This window comes from Chiloscyllium plagiosum, unplaced genomic scaffold, assembly GCF_037043375.1.
Source record: "Chiloscyllium plagiosum isolate Xiang-an unplaced genomic scaffold, Cpla_swu_hap1 HiC_scaffold_19, whole genome shotgun sequence".
NCBI lineage: Eukaryota > Metazoa > Chordata > Chondrichthyes > Orectolobiformes > Hemiscylliidae > Chiloscyllium > Chiloscyllium plagiosum.
This window is the reverse complement of record NW_028270157.1, coordinates 69,965,353-69,988,504: the sequence shown is the minus strand read 5'-3', so window position 1 is coordinate 69,988,504 and position 23,152 is coordinate 69,965,353. Positions and strand designations below refer to the sequence as shown.

Below are 23,152 nucleotides of genomic sequence, written 5' to 3'. Positions count from 1 at the left end.
GATAGTCTGTAGTGCTTGTCTCACCGATTTGATTCAGATGTTTGAGGAAGTGATTAAGGTGATGATGAGTGTAGGACAGTGGATGTTGTTCATGTGGATTTCACAAAAGTATCTGAAAAGGTCCCTCATGATGGGCTGGTCCAGAAGATTAAGTCACGTGGGATCCATAGTGAGTAGTAAGTTGGACGCAAAACTGGCTTGGCCATGGAAGATAGTTGTGGAGGGGAATTTTTCTGACTGAAGCAGTGACCAGTGTGTTCTGCAAGGATCAGTGCTGGAACCTACCTTGTTTGTAATATATATAAAGCAGTTGGATGAAAATATAGATGGTCTGATTAGTTTGCAGATGACAAAAACATTGGTGGAGTTATGGTCAGTGAGGAAGGTTATCGGAGGATACAGCAGGATATAAGTCAATTGGAAAGTTGGGCAAAGAAAGGGCAGATGGAGTTCAATCTGGACAATATGTGAGGTGATGCATTTTGGGAGGTCAGATGCATGAGGAAACTATACAGTAAACAGTGGGACCCTTAAGAACATTGATATACAGAGGGATGGAATCCATAGCTCCCTGAAAGTAGCAGCACAGGTAAGGTGGTAAAGAAGGCAAATGGCATGCTCGCCTTCATCACTCATGATTTGGAGATGCCAGTGTTGGACTGGGGTGTACAAAGTTAAAAAATCACACAACAGCAGGTTATAGTCCAATCACCTGATGAAGGAGCAGCGTTCCGAAAGCTAGTACTTCTAATTAAACCTGTTGGACTATAACCTGGTGTTGTGTGATTTTTTATCTTCATCACTCAGGCATTGAGTATAAGAGTAGGCAAGTCATGTTGCAGCTGTATAAAACTTTAGCTAGGCCACACCTGGAGTATTATGTGCAGTTCTGTTCACTACACCAAAGGATGGATGTGGAGGCTTTACAGAAGGTGCAAAAGAGGTTTACCAGGATGTGGCCTGAATGGAGTGTATTAGTTATAATGAGAAATTAGACAATCTTGGATTGTTTTCGCCAGTGTCAGCAGCTAAGACGTAACCTGATAGAAGTATATAAAGTTATGACAGGCACGGATAGGGTGGATAGTTAAGAGTTTTTTTTTCCAAATACTAGGCAGGATAGGTGTAAGATGAGAGGTGGAAAGTTTAAAGATGATGTGCAAGTCAAGTTTGTTTTTTTTTTACACAGAAGGTGATAGATGCCTGGAACTTGCTGCCAGGGGAGGTGGAAGAAGCAGATACAGAGGCATCATTTGGACAGACACATAAACAGACAGGGAATTGAGGGATATGGACCAGTGCAAGCAGATGGGATTAGGTTCAAATAGCATCGTGGTTTGCACAGGCATAGTGGGCTGAAGGGTCTGTTCCTCTGCTGTACCATTCTATGCTCTTCCAAAGTGCATCACCTTACGTTTAGAGTCATAGAGTCATACAACATGGAAACTGACCCATTGGTCCAACCAATCCATGCCGAAAATAATCCCAAACTAAACTAGTCCCATCTGCTTGCTCCTGGCCTATATCCCTCTAAGCCTTTTGCACTCATGTACCTCTCCAACTGTCTTTTAAAAATTTTCATTGTACCTGCATCCACCACTTTCTCAGGAAGTTGATTCCACATGCAACCCACCTCTGTGTAAAAAAATGCCCCTTGTGGCTTTTTAAGATTGGTCTCCTCTCACCTTAAGTATGTGTCCCTCATCTTGACCCCCCCACCCCCACCCCCATCCTAAAGAAAAGACAACTGCTATTAACTCTATCTGTACCTGTCATTATTTTATGAACTTCTATCAGGTTGCCTCACAACCTCCTACATTCCACTGAAAATGTCCCAGCCTATCCAGCATTCATTTATAACTCACTCCCTCCATACCCAGCAACATCCTAGTAAATCTTTTCCAAATCCTCTCCAGCTTGATTATATTCTTCTTATAACTGGGCAACCAGAACTGGACAAAGTATTCCTAGAGAGGCCTCACATGACTTCCCAACTTCTACACTCAAAGGACTGAGCAATGAAGGCAAGTGTGCCAAATGTCTATATGTGACATAAACTTTAAAGAATTATGTACCTGCACCCCTATGTCCCTCTGTTCTACAACACTACCCAGGGCCCCAACCATTAATTATATAAGCCCTACTTTGTTTGTAATACCAAAATGCAATACCTTGCATTTATCCAGATTGAACTCCACCTACCAATTTTCAGCCCATTGACCCAGTTGATCAAGATTCCTATGAAATCTAAGAAAACCTTCTTCACTGTCTACCAAGCCACCAATTTTGGGATATCATCCCCAGACTTTCTAATCAGGCCTTCTACATTCTCATCCAAATCATTTATATAAATAACAAACAAAAGAGGACCCAGAACAGATCCCCGTAGATCATTGCTGGTGACAGGCCTCCAGTCCGAAAAGTAACCCTCCACCACCACCACTCTCTGTCTCCTGCTGTTAAACCAATTATGTATTCAACTAGCAAGCGCACCCTAAATCCCATGTGACCTAAGTTTACTAATTAACAAGGTTCCACAGGGTAGACTAAAGGCTTTACTAAAATCCAAATAAACAACATCAACTGCTCTGCCATCAACAATCTTTTTTGTAACTTCCTCAAAAAACTCAATCAAGTTTGAGAGACACAATTTTCCTTGCACAAAACAATACTGACTATTCCTGATCAATTTTTGCCTCTCTAAACGTACACAAATCCTATCTTTCATAATCACCTCCAACAATTTATCCATAACTGAAGTCAAACTCACAGGGCTATAGTTCCCTGGTTTCTCTTTACAACCTTTCTTAAACAAAGGTACAACATTAGCCACCCTCCAGTCAGCAGATACCTCATCTGTAGTTAAGGGTGGTGCAAATATTTCTGCAAGAGGTCTTGCAATTTCCTCCCTCCACACAACATTCTGGGATACATTAGATCAGGTCCCAGAGATTTATCCACCTTTATATTCTCTAAGACCTCTCAAATGTCCTCTTCTCTAATGTGAACTGCTTTTAAAACATCAACGTTTATTTCTCTGCATTCTCTAGACTCCATTTCTTTCTCCACAGTAAAACTGATGCAAAATATTCATTTGGTATCTCTCACATCTCCTGGGGTCCAACACAAAGATGACCTCCTTGATCCTTAAGAGGCCCTACCCTCGCTTCAGTTACTCTCTATTAGGTTAAATTCCATCTGCTATTGACCTGCACATCTGACCAATCCGGTTATGTCCTACTGTAACCTATCACCTAACTCCTCACTGTCAACCACCTGGCTAATCTGCAAATTTATCAGCCCCGCCTACTTTCTCATCTATATCATTATGAAGATCACAAACAATAAAGGGACCAAGCACTGCACACCAGGCTCCAGTCATATAGGCATTACATTTGCCAACAACAGTTGGCATCCAATTGTCACTGTTAAATGCTGTTTTCAAATGATTAACATGGCAGATTAATTGGAAAAGGGCACTACTGACACAAAATAATGAAACAGCAGAAACCATCACTTGAGAAGTCGGGTTGGCTCAGTTGAATTCACTTCTACATTGCACAGGCTGATTGCCACTCTCTCACGCTTCCTCTGATCTCCCTGGAGCATGACACCACCAACATCAGGTTGTAGTTTTAAGGACTGTTACTGACATCATCTTCATTGGAGATCTCCCTTCTACAACCTCCCACCTCATGGTCACCTAACCACACATAGTCTGCTCCTACCTCATTCCAAAATCTAGAACAGGACTGCCCTGACAGACCCATCATTTCACCCTGTTCCTGCCCCACTGAACATATTTCTTCCCATCTTGACTTTACCACCTCCCTTTTTCAATTTCTCCCCGCTTACATTTGTGACTCTTTTGAAGCTTTAGGCTTGATTCTACAATTTTCAGTTTTCTGGCCCTACCCATATCCTCTTCACCATGGACATGTAATCACTTTAAAGATTCATTCCCCATCAGCATGGTCTGAAGGCTCTCTGCTTCTTCCTTGAAAGGAGGTATGTATAGTTGCCATTGACCATCATCCTTCTTCACCTTGCTGGTCCTTGTCACTTTCAACAGCTTCTCCTTTAACTTCATTTTCTTCAGGTCAAAGATGTGGCTATGGACATCTACATGGGTCCTCACTATTCCTAGCTCTTTGTGGGATCAGCAGAACATTCAATGTTCTCGCCCTACTTGGTCTCCCGCTCAACTCTTTCTTGGTGCTGCTTTCTGCTCTCATCCAAAATTGGAAAAATTCATCAGTTTTATTTCCAATTTCCATCCTTCTCTCATGTTCATCCAGAGAAGTAAGGTGATTCACTTTGGAAGGAGCAATAGGAATAAAGAGCTCATGGTAAGATTCTTGGTAGTGTAGATGAGCAGAGAGATCTCCGTGTCCATGTGCATAGATCCCTGAAAGTTGCCCCCTAGGTTAAGGTGGCATACGGTGTATTAGCTTTTATTGGTAGAGAGATTGAGTTTCGGAGCCACGAGGTCATGTTAGAGCTGTACAAAACTCTGGTGCGGCTGCACTTGGAGCATTGCGTACAGTTCTGGTCACCACATTATAGGAAGCATGTGGAATTTTTGGAAAGGGTTCAGAGGAGATTTACTAGGTTGTTGCCTGATATAAGAGGTCTTATGAGGAAAAGCTGAAGGACTTGAGGCTGTTTTTGTTAGAGAGAAGGAGGTTGAGAGGTGATTTAATTGAGACATATAAGATAATCAGAGGGTTAGATAGGGTGGACAGTGAGAGCCTTTTCCCCTTGGATGGTGATGGCTAGCATGAGGGGACATAGCTTTAAATTGAGGGGTGATAGTCATAGGACAGATGTTAGAGGTAGTTTCTTTAAGTAGGGGCGTGGAACACACTGCCTGCAACAGTAGTAGATTTGCCAACTTTAAGGGCATTTCAATGGTCATTGGATAAACATATGGGTGAAAATGAAATAGAGTCGGATAGATGGACTTCAGATTGGTTCCACATGTCAATGCAACATTGAGGGCTGAATGGCCTGTACTGCGTTGTAATGTTCTATGTTTATGGTCACCTTTGACTCTTCCCCTCCCTTCATCAGTCTCATTGTGCCAAACTCTGATATCTACCAATATCTATTATAAGCACACTAATTATCACAGTTACTTTGACTACACCTCCTCACACTGTTTTCTGCAAGGATTCAGTTCCATTCTCACAGTTTCTCCTTCTCTGTCACACCTATTTTGATGATGCCACTTTCCACTGAGCACCTTTGACATGATCTCTTTTGTCCTCAACTAAGGAAACCCCTCTCCACTGTGATTGGTAGTGCCCTCATGCATTTCAGCCCTATCTCCTGCGCTTCTGCCCTAACTACTTCCCCTCCTTCCCTCAGCAGCAACATGGTTCAATTTATCCTTACTTTTCACCTCACTAGTCTCTACATTCAAAGGATCATCCTCTGCAATTTCTGCCACCTCCAGCAGGAAGCCAGTCAAGTCTTCCATCACTCTTAACACTTCCTCACTTCTCATAGCACCTTCCCATACAATCACAGATGTAATACTTGGCTATTCACCTCCTCTCTCATCATAACCCAAGTCCTCAGAGACACTTTCCAAGAGAAGCAGTATTATACTTGTACTTCTTTCAATCAACTCTGCTGAATTCACTGCTTAAAATACTGTCTCTATTAGATTGGTGAGACCAAAAATAGATTGGATAACCACTTTGTGGAAGACCTCCAATCTGTCTACAGGAATGACCTAAACCCCTCAGACATTTGCCAAGAGAAGCAGTATTATACTTGTACTTCTTTCAATCAACTCTGCTGAATTCACTACTTAAAATACTGTCTCTATTAGATTGGTGAGACCAAAAATAGATTGGATAACCACTTTGTGGAAGACCTCCAATCTGTCTACAGGAATGACCTAAACCCCTCAGACACTTGCCAAGAGAAGCAGTATTATACTTGTACTTCTTTCAATCAACTCTGCTGAATTCACTACTTAAAATACTGTCTCTATTAGATTGGTGAGACCAAATGCAGATTGGATAGCCACTTTGTGGAAGACCTCCAATCTGTCTACAGGAATGACCTAAACCCCTCCGACACTTGCCAAGAGAAGCAGTATTATACTTGTACTTCTTTCAATCAACTCTGCTGAATTCACTGCTTAAAACACTGTCTCTATTAGACTGGTGAGACCAAATGCAGATTGGATAACCACTTTGTGGAAGACCTCCAATCTGTCTACAGGAATGACCTAAACCCCTCAGACACTTGCCATTCAATAAACTACCTTGTTCTCAAGTTAAATTTCTGTCCTGGGCTGCTACAAAGTTCCAATGAAGCAAAATACAAGCTTGAAGTGCAACATCTCTTTTTCATGTAAACACTTTATATAACCTCTACATCGCACTGCTGGATTCTACAACTTCAGAGCCTGGCCACATATCTGTTTTCCATTTGTCTTACTTTGTTCCCACCTCTCCCCTCCTACACCATCAAGTTTTGACTTGTTTATGTCTTATTTAGTGGAGCAAGTCTCGCCCTTTCACACCCATTTTACATCTTTTTCCCTTTTCACGATCAGAGGCATTGGGCCTCTCCATCATCTGCCTTCTTGCTCCTCCTCTGCCTCTAAAAATGACATTTTCCAACACCTTTCAATTCTGAAGAAGAGTTATAACCAGACATGAAACGTTAACTGTTTCTTTCTCCACAGATGCTGCCTGACATGTTGAGTTTTTCCAGCATGTCTATCTCCAGGTGACACTGAGATCTAGAAATTTAACTCTGACTTGAACATGCTCAGTGCTTGAGCTTCCTCTTTTGTACAGCTTTCTTGAATTCTGTAATTCGTGCTGATGTAACAGATACCTAGACTGAGCTTTATTCAGGTATAAGGTTGGTTTCATGTCACACCAGGCTTTTACTCTCTGCTGAATGATAAAAACAAATGGAAAGGTTGAGATCATCTAATCCTGCGAGTGCCAGCATGGTGAGTGAAGATTACTCCCAGAAAATCCATCTTTACTTACAAATCTCTTGTAGCCGCTCCTTATTGTATTGTGGATTTTCGTAGTCTTGGAGACTGATCCTGTTCACCCGGATCCTCAGCCGACCAGGGACAGTGTGAGGGCTGGAAAACACCATAGATAAGAAACCAGTAAAAATGAAAGCTGTCACCAGAGCTTGTGATTAGGAGCAGGAGGGAATGGAGATCTGAGTGGACCATCTGAGTGTCATGGATCCACAGGATTCTTGATTGGAATTATTCACTCAACATTGCTGACTGGACAGAGCTGCTGCTGTAATGACACTGTTTTAGATAGATGCATTAACTTGAGTTACACACACAATACCTTTTGTAGGAAATGCCTAACATGACTTAGTTAAATGTACCTCACATGTATATCAATTTAACATGCATTTACCATCCCGACCAACACTCCAAACAGCTCCTGCCCCACTCCCCACTCACAGTTGCTTTGCCACCATCTTTAAGGGAAGGAGATCTGCCATTTTTACCTGGTCTGGTCTCCATGTCGCTGCAGACCTAGAGTGTTCTGGTTGACTCTTAACTGCCCTTTTAAATGGCCAAACAAGCTGTAGAATTCAAGGGCAACTAGGGATGGGCAACAAATGCAGGCCTTGTCAGAAACACCTGCACCTTGTGAAAGAATATGAGGTTTGGGGTACTACATTTTTAAGTTTGGGGGTGATATGAAAGAGATGTAACAGATTGGTTGCAGGAATCTCGACTGATGTGGAGAGATAGAGCTGGTGTCAATCTCCTCTGGGTAGAGAAGAGGGGAGAAAATTTGAAAGAGGTGCTCAAAATCATGAATGGTCATGATATAGCAGAAAAGTCACTACCAGGGAATGTATATTTAAGCTGACTGGCAAAAAAAACCCAGGGATTTCCAAGCCCCACTCTGGAATCTGTTTTCCCAGGAAGACTGAGCTCAGTCTCAGCTCAAATAAATGGGAGAGATAGTAGCAGGGTATGCGTCTAACTGTAAAACCACTTGCCAAATCCCCAAAACAAATATGATTGCTGCAATGAAGAATGGAACAGGAGAAAGGAATCTAACATTGTCTTATATGGTCTGAAGAAGAGTCACCAGAGTCAAAATATTACCTTTTTTTCTCTCCGCAGATGCTATCAGACCTGCTAAGCTGGAGAGAGGTTCAGAAGTCACACAACACCAGGTTATAGTCCAACAGGCTCATTTGAAATCACAAGCTTTCAGAGTGCTGCTCTTTCATCGGGTGACTTCAGATACTTCACCTGACGAAGGATCAGCATTCCAAAAGCTTGTGATTTCAAATAAACTTGTTGGACTATAATCTGGTGTCGTGTAACTTCTGACCTGGTCCACCCCAGTTCAACACTGGCACCTCCACCTCATGGAGAGAGTTCAGAAGAGACTTACCAGGATGTTGCTGGGAATGGAGAGTTTGAGTTCTCATTAGAGGCTAGACAGGCTAAGTCTTTTTCCACTGGAACATAGGAGTTTGAGGGGTGACGTTATAGAGGTTTATAAAGCTATGAGGAATGTAGATAAGGTGAATGGAGGGTGTCCTTTCCCTAGGGTGGGGGATTTCAAGACTGGAGGTATATTTTTAAGGTGATTGGAAAAGATTTTAAAAATACAGATTCAGGTGTGGAATGAACTTTCAGAGGAAGTGGTGGATGTGGGTACAGTTACAACATTTAAAAGACATTTAGATAAGTACATGAATAAGAAATGTTTGGAGGGATATGGGCCAAGTGCAGGTAGGTGGGACTAGTTTGGTTTAGGACTATGGACTGGTTGGACTAAAGGGTCTGTTTCCATGCTGTGTGACTCGACGATTCTATATAACTGGGTTTTATACATTGTCACTGAGCTGAAAATGTGTTGCTGGAAAAGCGCAGCAGGTCAGGCAGCATCCAAGGAGCAGGAGAATCAACGTTTCGGGCATGAGCCCTTCTTCAGGAAAGAACATTGTTAATAAGGATTCATACCAGGCGAAAGTAAGGACTGCAGATACTGGAGATTGAAGTCGAGAGTGTGGTGCTGGAAAAGCACAGCAGGTTAGGCAGCATCCGAGGAGCATGACAGTCGACATTTCGAGCAAAAGCCCTTCATCAGTCATGGGTGAAGTAAAATAAAATGGAATAGGAGGTAAAGCATGATACTGGGCATAAAATAGTGTCTTAAATTGAGTCTTATGTGGACATTGAGACTACTGACATAATCACGGGTTTAATACACAAAACACACACAATAACAGTACAATCCAAACTATATTAGCATATATATTTGAGTTACAGTAAATTTCTTTTGACTATTTCTTAAGGTTAAATTCATGGGGTCGACTATTACATAAATACAACTTTTGAGTGGCTGAAATTCATGCCCATCAAAATTCATACCATAACATTAGCAGTAGCCCAAATGATCTCTAAATGAATAAAGAAATAAACACAATGAATTATGGTAATTCTTAAAATCCAGAGCGGAGCACGACAGCTGGCAGACTGGAAGACCTGGAGCAGAACAGAAGACCGGCACACTGACTCATAAATGTTGATCTATTATCTGTGAAGAACTAGGGTTGATGTTTATACGAGACATATGGAACATTCCAGATTTTTGGCCAAAAATAGGAGGTGAACTTTGACATGAGATCAACCACGACTCGAGTATATTAATCAAGTACCTACGGTATATAAGACATCAGAGATACAGCTCTCTGTTTTCCTTCAATCCCTTACTCATTGTGGTCTTTGATATATTGTGGTTTCAGTGGGTTTACTTTCCAATGCATTGACAGAGAAAGAGATAGCAGGGAGCATGGCCAAGACTGTAAAGGTGTGAGTGCACAGAGAGAATTGTTACTCACAGAGTGAAGCTATCAGGAGGAGCAGAGACCCGTCTGTGATCAGCATGCTGCACCTTGTGGATACTGTCGGGAATAGCACACCACGCCAGCCATGGATCAAGGAGGACCAAGGGAAAGGAACAGACTACTTTTAGACAGTGAAGAAAGCAGAGCAAGGTCAATCATCTGCATGCATCAGTACTCAGTGTAGCAGATGGAGGAGGCAGTGATATTGTGGCAATGTCACTAGTATTCTAAAGGCACAGGTTCACATCCCACCAAGAAAGTGGTGGCACTTAAATTCAATTAATTGATAAATCTGCAATTGAAGGCTACTTTAATGATAGTGACTGTGATAAGTTGTCATAAAATCTCATCAGGTTCACTGGTGCCCTTTAGGAAAGGGGTCTGCTGGTCTGGTCTACATGGTCACACCCAACACAATGTGGTTGACATAGTCATAAAGTCATAGAGTTATAGAGATGTACAGCATAGAAACAGGCTCTTCGGTCCAACCCATCCATGTCAACCAGTTCTCCCAACCCAATCTAGTCCCACCTGCCAGCACCCGGCCCATATCCCTCCAAACCCTTCCTATTCATATACCCATCCAGATGTCTCTTAAATGTTGCAATTGTACCAGCCTCCACCACTTCCTCTGGCAGCTCATTCCATACACGTACTACCCTCTGTGTGAAAAAGTTGCCCCTAAGGTCTCTTTTATATCTTTCCCCTCTCACCCTAAACCTATGTCCTCTAGTTCTGGACTCCCCAACCCCAGGGAAAAGACTTTGCCTATTTACCCTATCCATGCCTCTCATAATTTTGTAAACCTCTATAAGGTCACCCCTCAGCTTCCGACGCTCCAGGGAAAACAGCCCTAGCCTGTTCAGCCTCTCCCTATAGTTCAAAACCTCCAACCCTGGCAACATCCTTGTAAATCTTTTCTGAACCCTTTCAAGTTTTACAACATCTTTCCGATAGAAAGGAGACCAGAATTGCACGGAATATTCCAACAGTGGCCTAACCAATGTCCTGTACAGCGGCAACATGACCTCCCAACTCCTGTACTCAATACTCTGACCAATAAAAGGAAAGCATACCAAATGCCTTCTTCTCTATCCTATCTACCTGCGATTCCACTTTCAAGGAACTATGAACCTGCACTCCAAGGTCTCTTTGTTCAGCAACACTCCCTAGGACCTTACCATTAAGTGTATAAGTCCTGCTAAGATTTGCTTTCCCATACTCTCCGAATCATATCTTATAAATAATGTCCAACACAACACCATCAACATTCCTGGATCCCATTGAGAGGACAGACATCAGAGGTGGGAGCTCTAGAGTATAAACAAGGTGACAAATATCAGCAAGATCCCCTCCAAGCCCTTTCACTATCCTGACTAGGAACACTATCATTATTCCTTCACTGATGTTATATAAATTTCCTGGAACACCCTTCCTAGCAGCATTATGGTGACCCTTCCACCCCTCCCCACTCTCATCCTTCTTCCCCTAAAGAAATGCAGTGGTTCTAGAAGGCAGCTTGCTGCCAGCCTCTCCAGGACAATCAGGGATGGCCCAAAAAAGTGTTTTTCACATCCCGCAAATAAATTAAGAAAGAAGAGGTGCAGGTAGTCCCCAGGTTCCAGTGTCCATCCGCAAGTCGATTTGTACACAAGTCAGATCAAAATGCAGGACAACACAAAGCAGCTGTTCATGAGTACAGGAAACGTTCATACATCATATATTTAAAATTATACCCTTGGATTTGTGATTACGGGCATTCCTAAGTCAGAAGTTTGCAACTAAGTGACTCCCTGTGTCAGATTGAGGAGGAAATACATGTGTTTAAAATTTTGACTACCTCATCGGAAAAATTGTGTGGAACTTCAGTTTTGTTCTCTTTTCACTTCTTCAACTGAGTAAAACCAGACAGGATGGAAAACCACCATTGTACTCAAACTTATGAATCATTCACCAAGTGGGTTAGGTTAAAACGTCCTTGTAAAGCTTGCAAACCTTATTGTGAAGACATTGGTCCCCGTGTATCCAGTCCAACTGTACAGTTCTGTCTCTGTCAGATCTTATCCTAATGCCCAAAGCCTTAGAGCCATACAGTCCCACAGCACAGTCATACAGTCCTACTTCGGCCCAAACTGGTCCATGCCAACCAAAATATCCATCCACACTAACCTCATTTCTCTGCACTTGGCTCATATCCTTCTAAACCTTTCCTATCCATGTATTTGTCCAAAATGTGTTTTAAATGTCGTTAATGCACCCACCTTAACCTCTTCTGCTGGTAGCTCATTCCACGTGTGTAGCCCTCTCTGTGTAAAAAAGTTGCCCCTCAGATTCCCTTTTTTCTTTCTCCTCGAACCTTAAACTGATGCCTTCTAGTCCTCGGTTTCCCAATCCTGGAAAAAAGACTTGAGTGCATTCACCCTATCCATGCCTCTCATAATTTATACACTTCTATGAGATCTCCCTTCAGTCTCCTACACTCTAAAGAACAAAGTCCTAACACATCCAACCTCTGCCGATAACTCAGACCTTGAGTCCTGGCAACATCCCCGTAAATTTCTTTTTACATTACTTACAGTGTGGAAAGAGGCCCTTCGGCCCAACAAGTCCACACCGACCCGCCGAAGCGCAACCCACCCAGACCCATTCCCCTACATTTACCCCTTCACCTAACACTACGGGCAATTTAGCATGGCCAATTCACCTAACCTGCACATTTTTGGACTGTGGGAGGAAACCGGAGCACCCGGAGGAAACCGGTGCAAACTCCACACAGTCAGTTGCCTGAGGCGGGAATTGAACCCGGGTCTCTGGCGCTGTGAGGCAGCAGTGCTAACCACTGTGCCACCGTGCCGCACATTTTCTGCACTCTTTCCAGTTTAATAACATCCCTCCTATAGCAAGGTAGCCAAAACTGAATACAATACTCCCAAGTGATGCCTCATCAATGTCCTGCATAATTGCAACATAACTTCCCAACTTCTATACTCAATGCCCTGATGGTGATGACCAGTGTGCCAAAAACCTGCTTCACTACCCTGTATACCTGAGACTCCACTTTCAGAGAGCCTTGCACTTGAACTCCAAGGTCCCTCTGTCTCACTACACTCCTTAAGGCACTACCATGAAACTCCTGCCTTGATTTGACTTGCCAAAATGCAAGACCTCACACTTATCTATATGAAACCCCATTTAGCCTTTCTTGGCCACTTCACCAACTGATCAAGGTCTGCTGCAATTTCTGATAATCTTCCTCACTGTCCACAATACCACCTATTTTAGTGCCATTAGCAAACTTACTAATCACGCCTTGTACACTCTCATCCAAGTCATTGATATGGATAACAAGCAGCAGTGGTCCGAGCACCGACCCCTGAGGCACTCCACTAATTAAAGGCCTCTAGTTTGACAAGCATCCTTCCACTATTATCCTCTGCTTCCTACCATCAAGCCATTTGCATATCCAACTTGCCAGTTCCCCCTGGAATCCATGCGATCTAACCTTCCAGAGTAGCCTATCATGTGGAACCTTATCAAAGGCCTTAGTAAAATCCATGTAAACTATCACCCTGCCCTCGTCAACCTTCCTGGTCACTTCATTAAAATAACTCTAACAAAGTCAGCACAAAGCCATGCCGACTACTCCTAATTAAACCCTGTCTTTCCAGATGCATGTATATCTTATCTCTCAGAACCTTCTCAAGTAACATACCTACCAAGAGGTTTGGCTTACTGGTCTATAGTTCTCAGGCTTTTCTTTGCAGCCCTTTGCAGCACAACATTCGCTACCCTCCAGTCTTACGGGACCTTGCCCATTGCTAATGACAATGCAAAAATATCAGCAAGGGCTGCTGCAATTTCTTCTCTAGCCTTTTGCAGCGATCTTGAATATGTCTGGTCAGGACCAGGAGATTTATCCACCTTCATACATTCTAATACATCCAACACCTCCTCTACAGTGTTATGGGCTGTCCCAAGATATCACCACTAACTTCCCCAAGTCTTCATGTCTTTGTCCACAGTAAACATTGAGGAGAAATATTTATGGAGAATATCGCCCATCTCCTGCAATTCTACACTTAAATGTCCGTTTTGGCCCTTGAGGAGTCCTATTCTCTCGTTATTCTTTTTCCTTTAATATACTTAAAGAACCTCTTTGGATTCACCCTAAACTTCTTGGCCAAGGCTATCTCTTGCCCCCTTTTTGCCCTCCTGATTTCCTTCTTCAGTAAATTCCTGTATCCCTGTATACCTCCAGGGATTCCCTTGATCCCAGCTGCCTGTACCTGAGCCATAGCTCTTTCTTTTTTCTGGTCAAAGCCTCAATATCTCTTGTCATCCGGGGTTCTCTATTCCTGTCAACCTTATGTTTCACCCCCACAGGGACATATAGGCCTTGAACTCCAGGTATCTCACTTTTAAAGGCCTCCCACTTGCTGGATGTCTCTTTGCCTGCAAAAAAACTACTCCAATTAACTGTTGAGGTAAAAACAATGACTGCAGATGCTGGAAACCAGATTCTGGATTAGTGGTGCTGGAAGAGCACAGCAATTCAGGCAGCATCCGAGGACAGGCAAAATCGACGTTTCGGGCAAAAGCCCTTCATCAGGAATAAAGGCAGAGAGCCTGAAGCATGGAGAGATAAGCTAGAGGAGGGTGGGGGTGGGGAGAGAGTAGCATAGAGTACAATAGGTCAGTGGGGAAGGAGATGAAGGTGATAGGTCAGGGAAGAGAGGGTGGAGTGGATAGGTGGAAAAGGAGCTGGGCAGGTCGGACAAGTCGAGTTGCTGGAGGTTAGAAACTAGGATGAGGTGGGGGAAGGGGAAATGAGGAAACTGTTGAAATCCACATTGATGCCCTGGGGTTGAAGTGTTCCGAGGCGGAAGATGAGGCGTTCTTCCTCCAGGCGTCTGGTGGTGAGGGAGCGGCGGTGGAGGAGGCCCAGCACCTCCATATCCTCGGCAGAGTGGGAGGGGGAGTTGAAATGTTGAGCCACTGGACGATTTGGTTGATTGATGCGGGTGTCTCTGAGATGTTCCCTATATATTGCTTGAGAAAAACTTCCCTGAAAAATTCTACCCCATCTAAGCCCTTAACGCAAGCCCTTCTTTCCCTCCTTTTGAACAGACATCTCAAATGTTAAATCTACTCTCTCTCTCTCTGCACCTTCTCTGCAGCTATAACACTGTATTCTGCACTCTGTTCTGCGACCCTTTGTATCTGCCTATTGAGCACACAAAACAACACTTCTCACTGTATCTCAGTACGTGACAATAATAAATCAAACAATTGTCTCAAGCACCATTTGTGATGTTAAACAGAAAAGGAGGAGTTAGATACAATTTTTAGAGCTAAAGGGATCAAAGGATATGGTGAGAAAGTGGAAATACTGTGTTGGATGATGAGCGACTATCATAATGAATAGCAGAAAAGGCTTGTCTGCCTTGTTTTTTCATTAGGTTCCATCCCATTTATAGAAACCATCCCAAAGTGTGGTGAAACATGACAAACATGAGTGAGAGGCTTGCACAGTAGGTGTCCCATCTCCCAGACTCTCGGTGGGCAACATCCAGCCCTTCTGCTCAGTCTTTTTAGCAAATTTTTAATTCTTTCAAAATCAATTTAGTCATCTAATTTAAGAGAGTTTCATATTAAAACCTAATCTAACATAATCCTTGAGAGTGAAGACAACAAAGTATTAATTCTTCCATACACACCGCGTCCTTTGTTACATGTCCTTGAGCTTTCATTAATGACCCAGTAGGCATTGGCAACTCGATACTCTTCACATAACTGAAAAGGTTTGTTTGCTTCCTCCCACAAGTACCAGTTCAGCAATCTATTTCTCCATTAGCCTTTTACCCATTCCATTCAGCGTTCTTTGCACCTTGTTCTGGTGAGCAAAAGATGCTATTAATCAATAGAGATATTTTTGTTTACAACCTCCTTTTCTTTGAGATAATTGATTAGTGACTTTGGCCTTATCTTTTTATACTCTCTTCTGTTGACCATTTTGTCTCCCATTTTCTTAGCTTGATTTTTTTAAAAATTCCAATTGATTTCCTCATCAGACTCATTAGCAGCCAATAAGGTTAGCCAGTTTATGCATTCCACACCATTTTAGTGAATTTGGTTCTTCTGAAATTGGAGGTAAGTCATAAAATTCCAATTCATCGCATAGAATTTTTTAAAGAATTCTTTCTTGGGATGTTGCCAGCAAAGTCAACATTATATTCTGCATTCTGATCTATTACCATGATATATTTATGTAAAGTACAATTTGCCTGTATAACATGCAAAATGATACCTTTCACTGCATCTCAGTACATGTGACATAATAAATTAAATCAAATCTAATCAAAATCACCCCTATTGGCGCTTGAACTGAATGGTTTGCTCGGTCATTTCAGAGAGCATTTTAGGAGTCAACCATACTTCTGTAGTCTGGAGTGACCTGTGGACGAGACCAGGAAAGGACAGCAGATTTCTTTCCCTAAAAGATATTAATGAATCAAATGGATTTTTACAACAATCGATGATAGTTGTCATGGTCACCATTATTAAGGCCAGCTTTCAGTTGCAAGTTTATTTATTGAATTTAAACTCCACCTGTTCAGGTGCTAGATTTTGAACCAAAGTTCCCAGACATGGGCCCAGTGACATTACAACTATGCCAATACCACCCCCTCTTAGCCAACTGAAACGTCACAACATTTTCCAAGGAATAAACAATAAAAATTAAAAGTTATGACAGAAACAAGATAAAAAAACCATAGGACTGATTTCATATTAGAGAAACAACTGGGGTGGTTTAACATGAGGGTCACTAAAGCTCAGCCAATAGGAGAGGGTAAGAAGGAGAGTCCTTCACGATAACATCAGCTAGTGTGGGAATTAACCTCAGGCCAGTAGCATTATTTCTCATTACAAACCAGCCATTCAGCCAACTGAGCTAACCAACCCCCAGTGATAGAAATAATCCCAAGAACTGAAGTAGGAGGCTCTCACTCATTCAGTAGTGGCATGGAGGTTCTCCGCTTGCATTTTTGCACCATATTGGCCTGGTTCCTTAGTGAGATCCGGATGACGGATGGGCTTAGCCGGCATGGTTCCCCATCCACCTGCATGGGGATTGTCTTGTAAGTGGTGAGAATCACCTCTCGGCACTGGTGGAGCCGCTCACCATGTCCCCCGACTTGCAGTGCAGCCTGAAACAAACAAAACAAGTATTATCATTTTCCTTAAGTAGGGACCAATGCTCTACAGCCAGAGGCCACAAAGTCAAACCAGAAACATGCTTTAAAGTGATACATGATCAACGATGTCCATGAATGTGTGTGTGTGTTTGTATGCATGTGCATGTGTGCATCTGTGTGTGCTTTTATCTGTCAGCATCTGTGTGTGTGTGTCTATGTCTATCTGTGTGTAGTTGTCTACAATCTTTCTGGAATAGAATATGTGAATATTGTTGCTGGTTTAAATCTAACAGTCTGCTGCAATTCAATTAAAAATTGACCTCTTGCAAAACAGGGGTGGGAAACTTGCTTCAGCAATCTCAAAATTAAAACTCACCAGAGATGCCATGGTAAAGCCAATGACCTCAATGCATCCATCATCATGCCGCTGTGGTTCAAAGTCTCGATGATCTCCGGGGTTACCCCAAGGCATTGTGCCTGCACAATACCTGCAATAGATATGTCTTACTCCAGTGTTCATTTCATTCCAATTCATTGTATAGAAGTCACTTGTAAATGGAAGTTGTTGTTATTGAGTCAGAGTTGTTCAACAGAGAAACAGACCCTTTGGTCCAACTCATCCATGTCAACCAGATATCTTAAATTAATCAAGTGCTAATTGCCAGCATTTGACCCATATCTGTCGAAACCCATTTATGCAGCCATCCTGGTGCCATTTTTATGATGCTTTTAAAAAAGTTGTTGTTATTTACAAGGATGTCAATACATTGTTGTTATTTAGATATTTTGCACAGAAAACATAGAATCAAAAATTCCTATGGATTGAAAGGGCATTGAAGTCCTACTGGGGGAGGAAGCAGAATTTTTTATGTAACACCAATTTCAATCCATTGCCAAAAAGGACTAGAAATTGTGGTCAAGAGTATGGTTGCCTGCCAGTCATCTTCTCAGAATAATATAGCACACAAAAACAACTCTTCAATCACCATTAAGGGGATGTGTTTGGGGTTTCTGGGGCTACCACATGAATTTAGGACATGATTCCTTCGTTCGGTCCATTACCATCCTGTCTTTAATTGCTCTTGCCATGTGTCCAATAGGTATAGGATTTGACTGTGTACATTGGCAGGCAGAGATACCACAATCAATCTCAATCTTTCATAGCCCAACAGATTTCCAAGAGGTGCATTGTTAGATAATGGGCAACCTCTCCAATACCTTGGCTGAGATCAGCCCACTCACTGGGGATTCCATTTCTGCAAATGAAGCTGTATATCCCTTAAGGCCATGCCTCCAAGGGGCTCTGTAACTAATCCTGCATTTGGGAATTTATTTTCCTTACTCACCTGGGAATGTTGAGGAAGACGATACACTGGAATTTCAGATCCTGGATTCTGGGTGTCAAATCAGTACCATCACACTAGAATTAAAGAGAAAAGATTATTCCTGGAGACTGCGCTTTCATTGCACCACCACAAGGTATTTGACTACATGGCCAGTGATCCAATATTACATCAGCAGTTGACACATGTACAGGAAGAATGTTACTCTGTAGGCAATGAACCTATTGTTTTATGCATTGATTGCACATTCTACACAGCAAGCATAGATTTATAAATAGCCTAATTTTATCAAATGAAAAGCAATGTCGGTCTGCACAATAACCATTTAGATTGCTGAATGGACAGGTTAATGCATACATATAAATGTTAGTTGATTAAGATCAACCTGAATGGCACATCCTTGTCCTTTAAGCTAAGAAATTTCATTTGAGTGTACTCCCATTCAATTCATGTACCAGCTGAGGTTGCATGAAGGTCCTGCCCTCTCAATTTCACCCCTTGTTTGAAGCATGGTGACTCTCAGCTTTAACTCAACACCAGTCATCTCTCCCGCTAATGACAGAGCAGCCCTATGGTCCTCTGGAACTATGGCAATTTTACCTTTATTCCATGAAGGCAGCTCCTTAACTCAGTCTGCCAATGCATCATCCTAAGCTTTTCTTCAGAGCAGTTTTATGTCGGCAGGATGAGGAGACAGGTCCTCACTCTATTATTCCATGATCTCAAACAGAAATCTGTTGTGTGACACTATATCAAACTCCTTCTGCATGTCCATGAACACCACATTATTATCCTCATCAACATTCTATGTTGCCTCTTCAAATAACACCAGCAAGTTGGTTAAATATCATCTTCCCTTAAGAAATCCATGTTGTCTCTCCCTAATTAATCCACATTCCCATCTGACTGTCAATTCTATCCTGAATTAGGTTTCTAGAAACCATCTCTTCTTTGAAGGTAGCCTATTGCTCAGCTACAGTTTTTCACGTCCAATCTTTGACTCCAGCTTACCGAGCCCACCTTTGTTCTTGCCCAATTGAAGTCAGCACTTCACCAGTTAATTATTCTTACTCTGCATTATCCATTGTTATTTATCCACTATCATTTGAGACCTAATTATTCAATTACCAATATACCTTATATGTTCCCCCACTGACACTTGATCTACTTGGCCCACCTCATTCCCCTAGGTAGCTCCTTTCATGTTGGACTGAAAATGTAAATCTTTTTGTAACTCCCAATCTCACTTAATATGTGATTTTGGAGAAGATTTGTGGATCAGGTTGTAAATTTGCTCGCTGAGCTGGTAGATTTGGTCTCAGATATTTCATCACCATGCTAGGTAACATCATCAGTGAGCCTTCGATGAAGCATGGGTGTTCTGTCCCGCTTGCTATTTATGTGCCTTGTTCTGTTGTGGTGGGTGATATCATTTCCGGTTCTGTTTCTGAGAAGTTGGTAAATGGGGTCCAAATCGATAAGTTTGTTAATGGGGTTCCGGTTTGAATGCCAGGCCTCCAGGAATTCCCATGCATGTATGTATGTATGGATACCAGTGAATAGTTGGTCATGTCTTTTGGTGGCTAGCTTAGTGCTCCTGTATGCTGGTAGCCAGTTTCCTGCCCGTTTGTCCAATGTAATATTTGTTGCAGTCCTTGTAGGGTATTTTGTGTATGACATTCATTCTGCTGGTTGTTGGTACAGGGTCTTTTAAATTTATCAGGAGGTGTTTCAGTCTGGTGGGAGGTTTGTGGGCTACCATGATGCCTAGGGGTTGGAGTATTCTGGTCATCATCTCAGAGATGTCTTTGATGTATGGTAAGGTGGCTAGAGTCTCTGAGCGTGTTGTGTCTTCCTGTTTAGGTCTGCTGTGCAGGAATCGGCAGACTGTGCTTATCAGGTACCTGTTGTTCCTAAGTACATTGTGTGGGTGTTTCTCCTAGGGTTTGTGTAGTTCCTGGGTGCTGCAGTATGTTGTGGCTTGTTTAAATATGTCCTGCTATAGCTCAGTTAGTGGGTGTTGGGATGATTGCTCCTGTAGTTGAGTATCTGGTCCGTGTGTGACTTTCCTGTAGACGCTGGTCTGTAGCTCTCCATTGGCTTTTCATTCTTCTGTGATGTCAAGGAAGGAAAGTCTGTTGTTGTTCTCTTCCTCTTTGGTGAAGTTTATACCGGTATTTATGTTATTTGTGTTTATGGATTTCTTCTAATTTGTTGCGTTTCGTGATGACAAAGGTGTCATCTACATTATTTAATATACTACATTCATTCAAATACGTGCATAGTAATGCTGACTTTGAATACTTTCATTTCTCCCTTACCCCAATGCTCGTTATTAACTCGTTATTATCTATTCTCGTGCTATCTTTCTACCTCAGTATTCTCTGCACCCTAGTACTACTCTCGAATATATTCTCCTGGTTCCACCTCTTGTGGATAGCATTAGAATGGAAATCTAATTAGCAAGCTAAATCATTTCAGGCAGGTAGTGCAGAACCCAGCACTACCTGCCTGACTGCTCTGCGATCACCTATTTTCTCTCTGCCTCATGCCCCAACCTACAATGTTCCACCTCTCTAAAAGGGTTAGTCATGTCTTCCTCTGCCTTGTGATGCACCATTGTAATTCAAATTGCTGCTCAAGCTCTGAAACCTGATTTCTAAAACTTGTGACACTTCCTGCACAGGTGCTCTTCTAAGCCATTTGAAATGTTTATGACTCTATACATGCCACAATAAGGGCAAACAACATGGCCAAGCTGCCTTGCTATACTTTAAGCTTACATTTCAACTATATACTATAAACTAAAGAATAGAGAGTAGAAAGTAGAATTACTCACCCGTCAGCTCCTTCTCCTGTTTCTATAAATTGGATAGTTATGGGTGCAAAAGAAGAGTAAACACCAAATCCTACACAGGATGAAAAAGTTTAAAAGGAAAAGGCAACAGAGTATCTACTACTCTTCCTCACTTAATTCCCTGAACTCACCAAACTCCCTGCACTGTGTTTAAGTCAAAATCCATGTTAGGTCAGATTTGGATGTTATATTTGTATATTTTAAAACTAAAGAGTTAGCTGAGCAGCAATTACATCTCAAACTAAGTCCCTTAATTAACTAACTGCAGCCATTCAACAGTGAATAATTTATATACCATTGTTTAGGCCCTAGCTCCTGCCTTTAAACATTAACTATGTAAAATACGAAAAAAATTTAAAAATTGAATAGGAAATTCAGCTTCTCTCAACACACAATACCCTATCATTGTTGTTGTATCTTTCTAACAAGCTCCCACTACTCTCCCATATACTCCACACTATCATCTGCTTACTTTCAGCATAAGTGACATTTTGCCTTTACAATTTTTCATCTTTATCCAAACAGCTTCCACATCTTGGTTTCCTGAATTTAGATCATCCCTCTGTATTCTGCTAATACCATCATTAATTAAAAGAGCTGACTCTCCATCTTTTCCTAACTTTCTATCCTTCCTAAATGTCCTACTTCCTTCAATATTCAGATCCCAATCTATGTCATCCTGAAACTGTCTCTATAATGACTATCAGATTATCGCGTATTTATTTATTTCTATTTGTGCTATTAGTTCATCCAATTTATTTTGAATACTAAGTGCATTCCGTTTTAGCGTCTTTAAAAGTGTCCTCTTTTAATATTTTAAAAACCTGGAATATTATCCATTCATTTACTTTTAATTTTGTATTGTCTACTCTTCCTGTCACAGTCATTTATCATTTTGCATATTTTTTTTTTCTTTTGCCTTGTCTCTGCTGTTTAATTTACTATGTCTCCCCAAATTTGTCCTCTTACCCACACTACTTTGTTGAAAGCTGTCTCCAGGTCCCTACCTATGCAGCTTATTACAACACCGTTCTCAGTTTGGTTCAGTAGACTGTCTCCAGTGGTACAGTTTTTTAAGTATGACACCTGAATTTAAGTCTCATGGCCAGGATGTGAGTAGAATCATAGAATCCCTATATGCAGAAAGGGGTTGCTTGGCCTATTGAGTCTGTACCAGCCTCTGAACAGAATCCCACCTAGATCTACAACTGCCAAACTCAAATCCCTTTAACATTGCATGGGGTTTTTAACCATGGACAACCAACCTAACCTCCACATCCCTAGACACTATGGTGCATTTTTTTTTATTAGCATGGCCGATCCACCTAACCTGCACATCTTTGGATTGTGGGAAAAACCGCAGCACGCAGCAGAAACCCATGCAGACATGGAAACCCATGCAAACTCCACGGTCAGTGGAGACAGTCACTCAAGGTTTGAATCGAACCTGGGTCCTGGTGCTATGAGGCAGCAGTGTGAGATCACTCAAAGTTCCAATCCAGATAAATGAGGCCATAAAATCAAAACCAAATCAATCTCATGGGGTCCATTTCTTAAGAGATAAAATTGAAAAGCAGAGATTTCACCTAAAAAGAATTGATTACAGTTTTCCTAATTAGCAATTTCTACACTCCATAATGTGTTTGTTTACAACTGAATATCTGACTGTACGAGATAAAACTTACCACCACTCTAACATGTTTGGATAAATCTCGAGAGCTTCTCTGCAGAAAGTCGGAAAAAGCTGCCTGAAAGAAAACATCACAAACATTAACAAGCAAAGTACATCCTGGGAAGGAGTACAATGTCCCTTCTCTATTTTTCTCTGAACAGCCAGAACCTGTGCATTGCTAGTGATTGACTCTGGAACAGAG

General features: G+C 41.9%; 1 protein-coding gene across 6 annotated transcripts in view; it reads right to left on the bottom strand.

The window, feature by feature from the left end:
* Positions 1-23,152, bottom strand: part of dgki (diacylglycerol kinase, iota) — a 254,803-nt gene that overhangs the window by 65,085 nt on the left and 166,566 nt on the right. For all 6 annotated transcript variants that reach the window (XM_043708940.2, XM_087997517.1, XM_043708943.2 and 3 more), the window contains 6 exons: positions 22,964-23,026; positions 18,425-18,498; positions 17,455-17,566; positions 16,891-17,090; positions 9,877-9,939; positions 7,023-7,123 (listed from right to left, as the gene is read on the bottom strand). In XM_043708940.2, the coding sequence (XP_043564875.1) occupies positions 7,023-7,123; positions 9,877-9,939; positions 16,891-17,090; positions 17,455-17,566; positions 18,425-18,498; positions 22,964-23,026 (613 nt within the window). The remainder of the gene's footprint in view (positions 1-7,022; positions 7,124-9,876; positions 9,940-16,890; positions 17,091-17,454; positions 17,567-18,424; positions 18,499-22,963; positions 23,027-23,152) is intronic.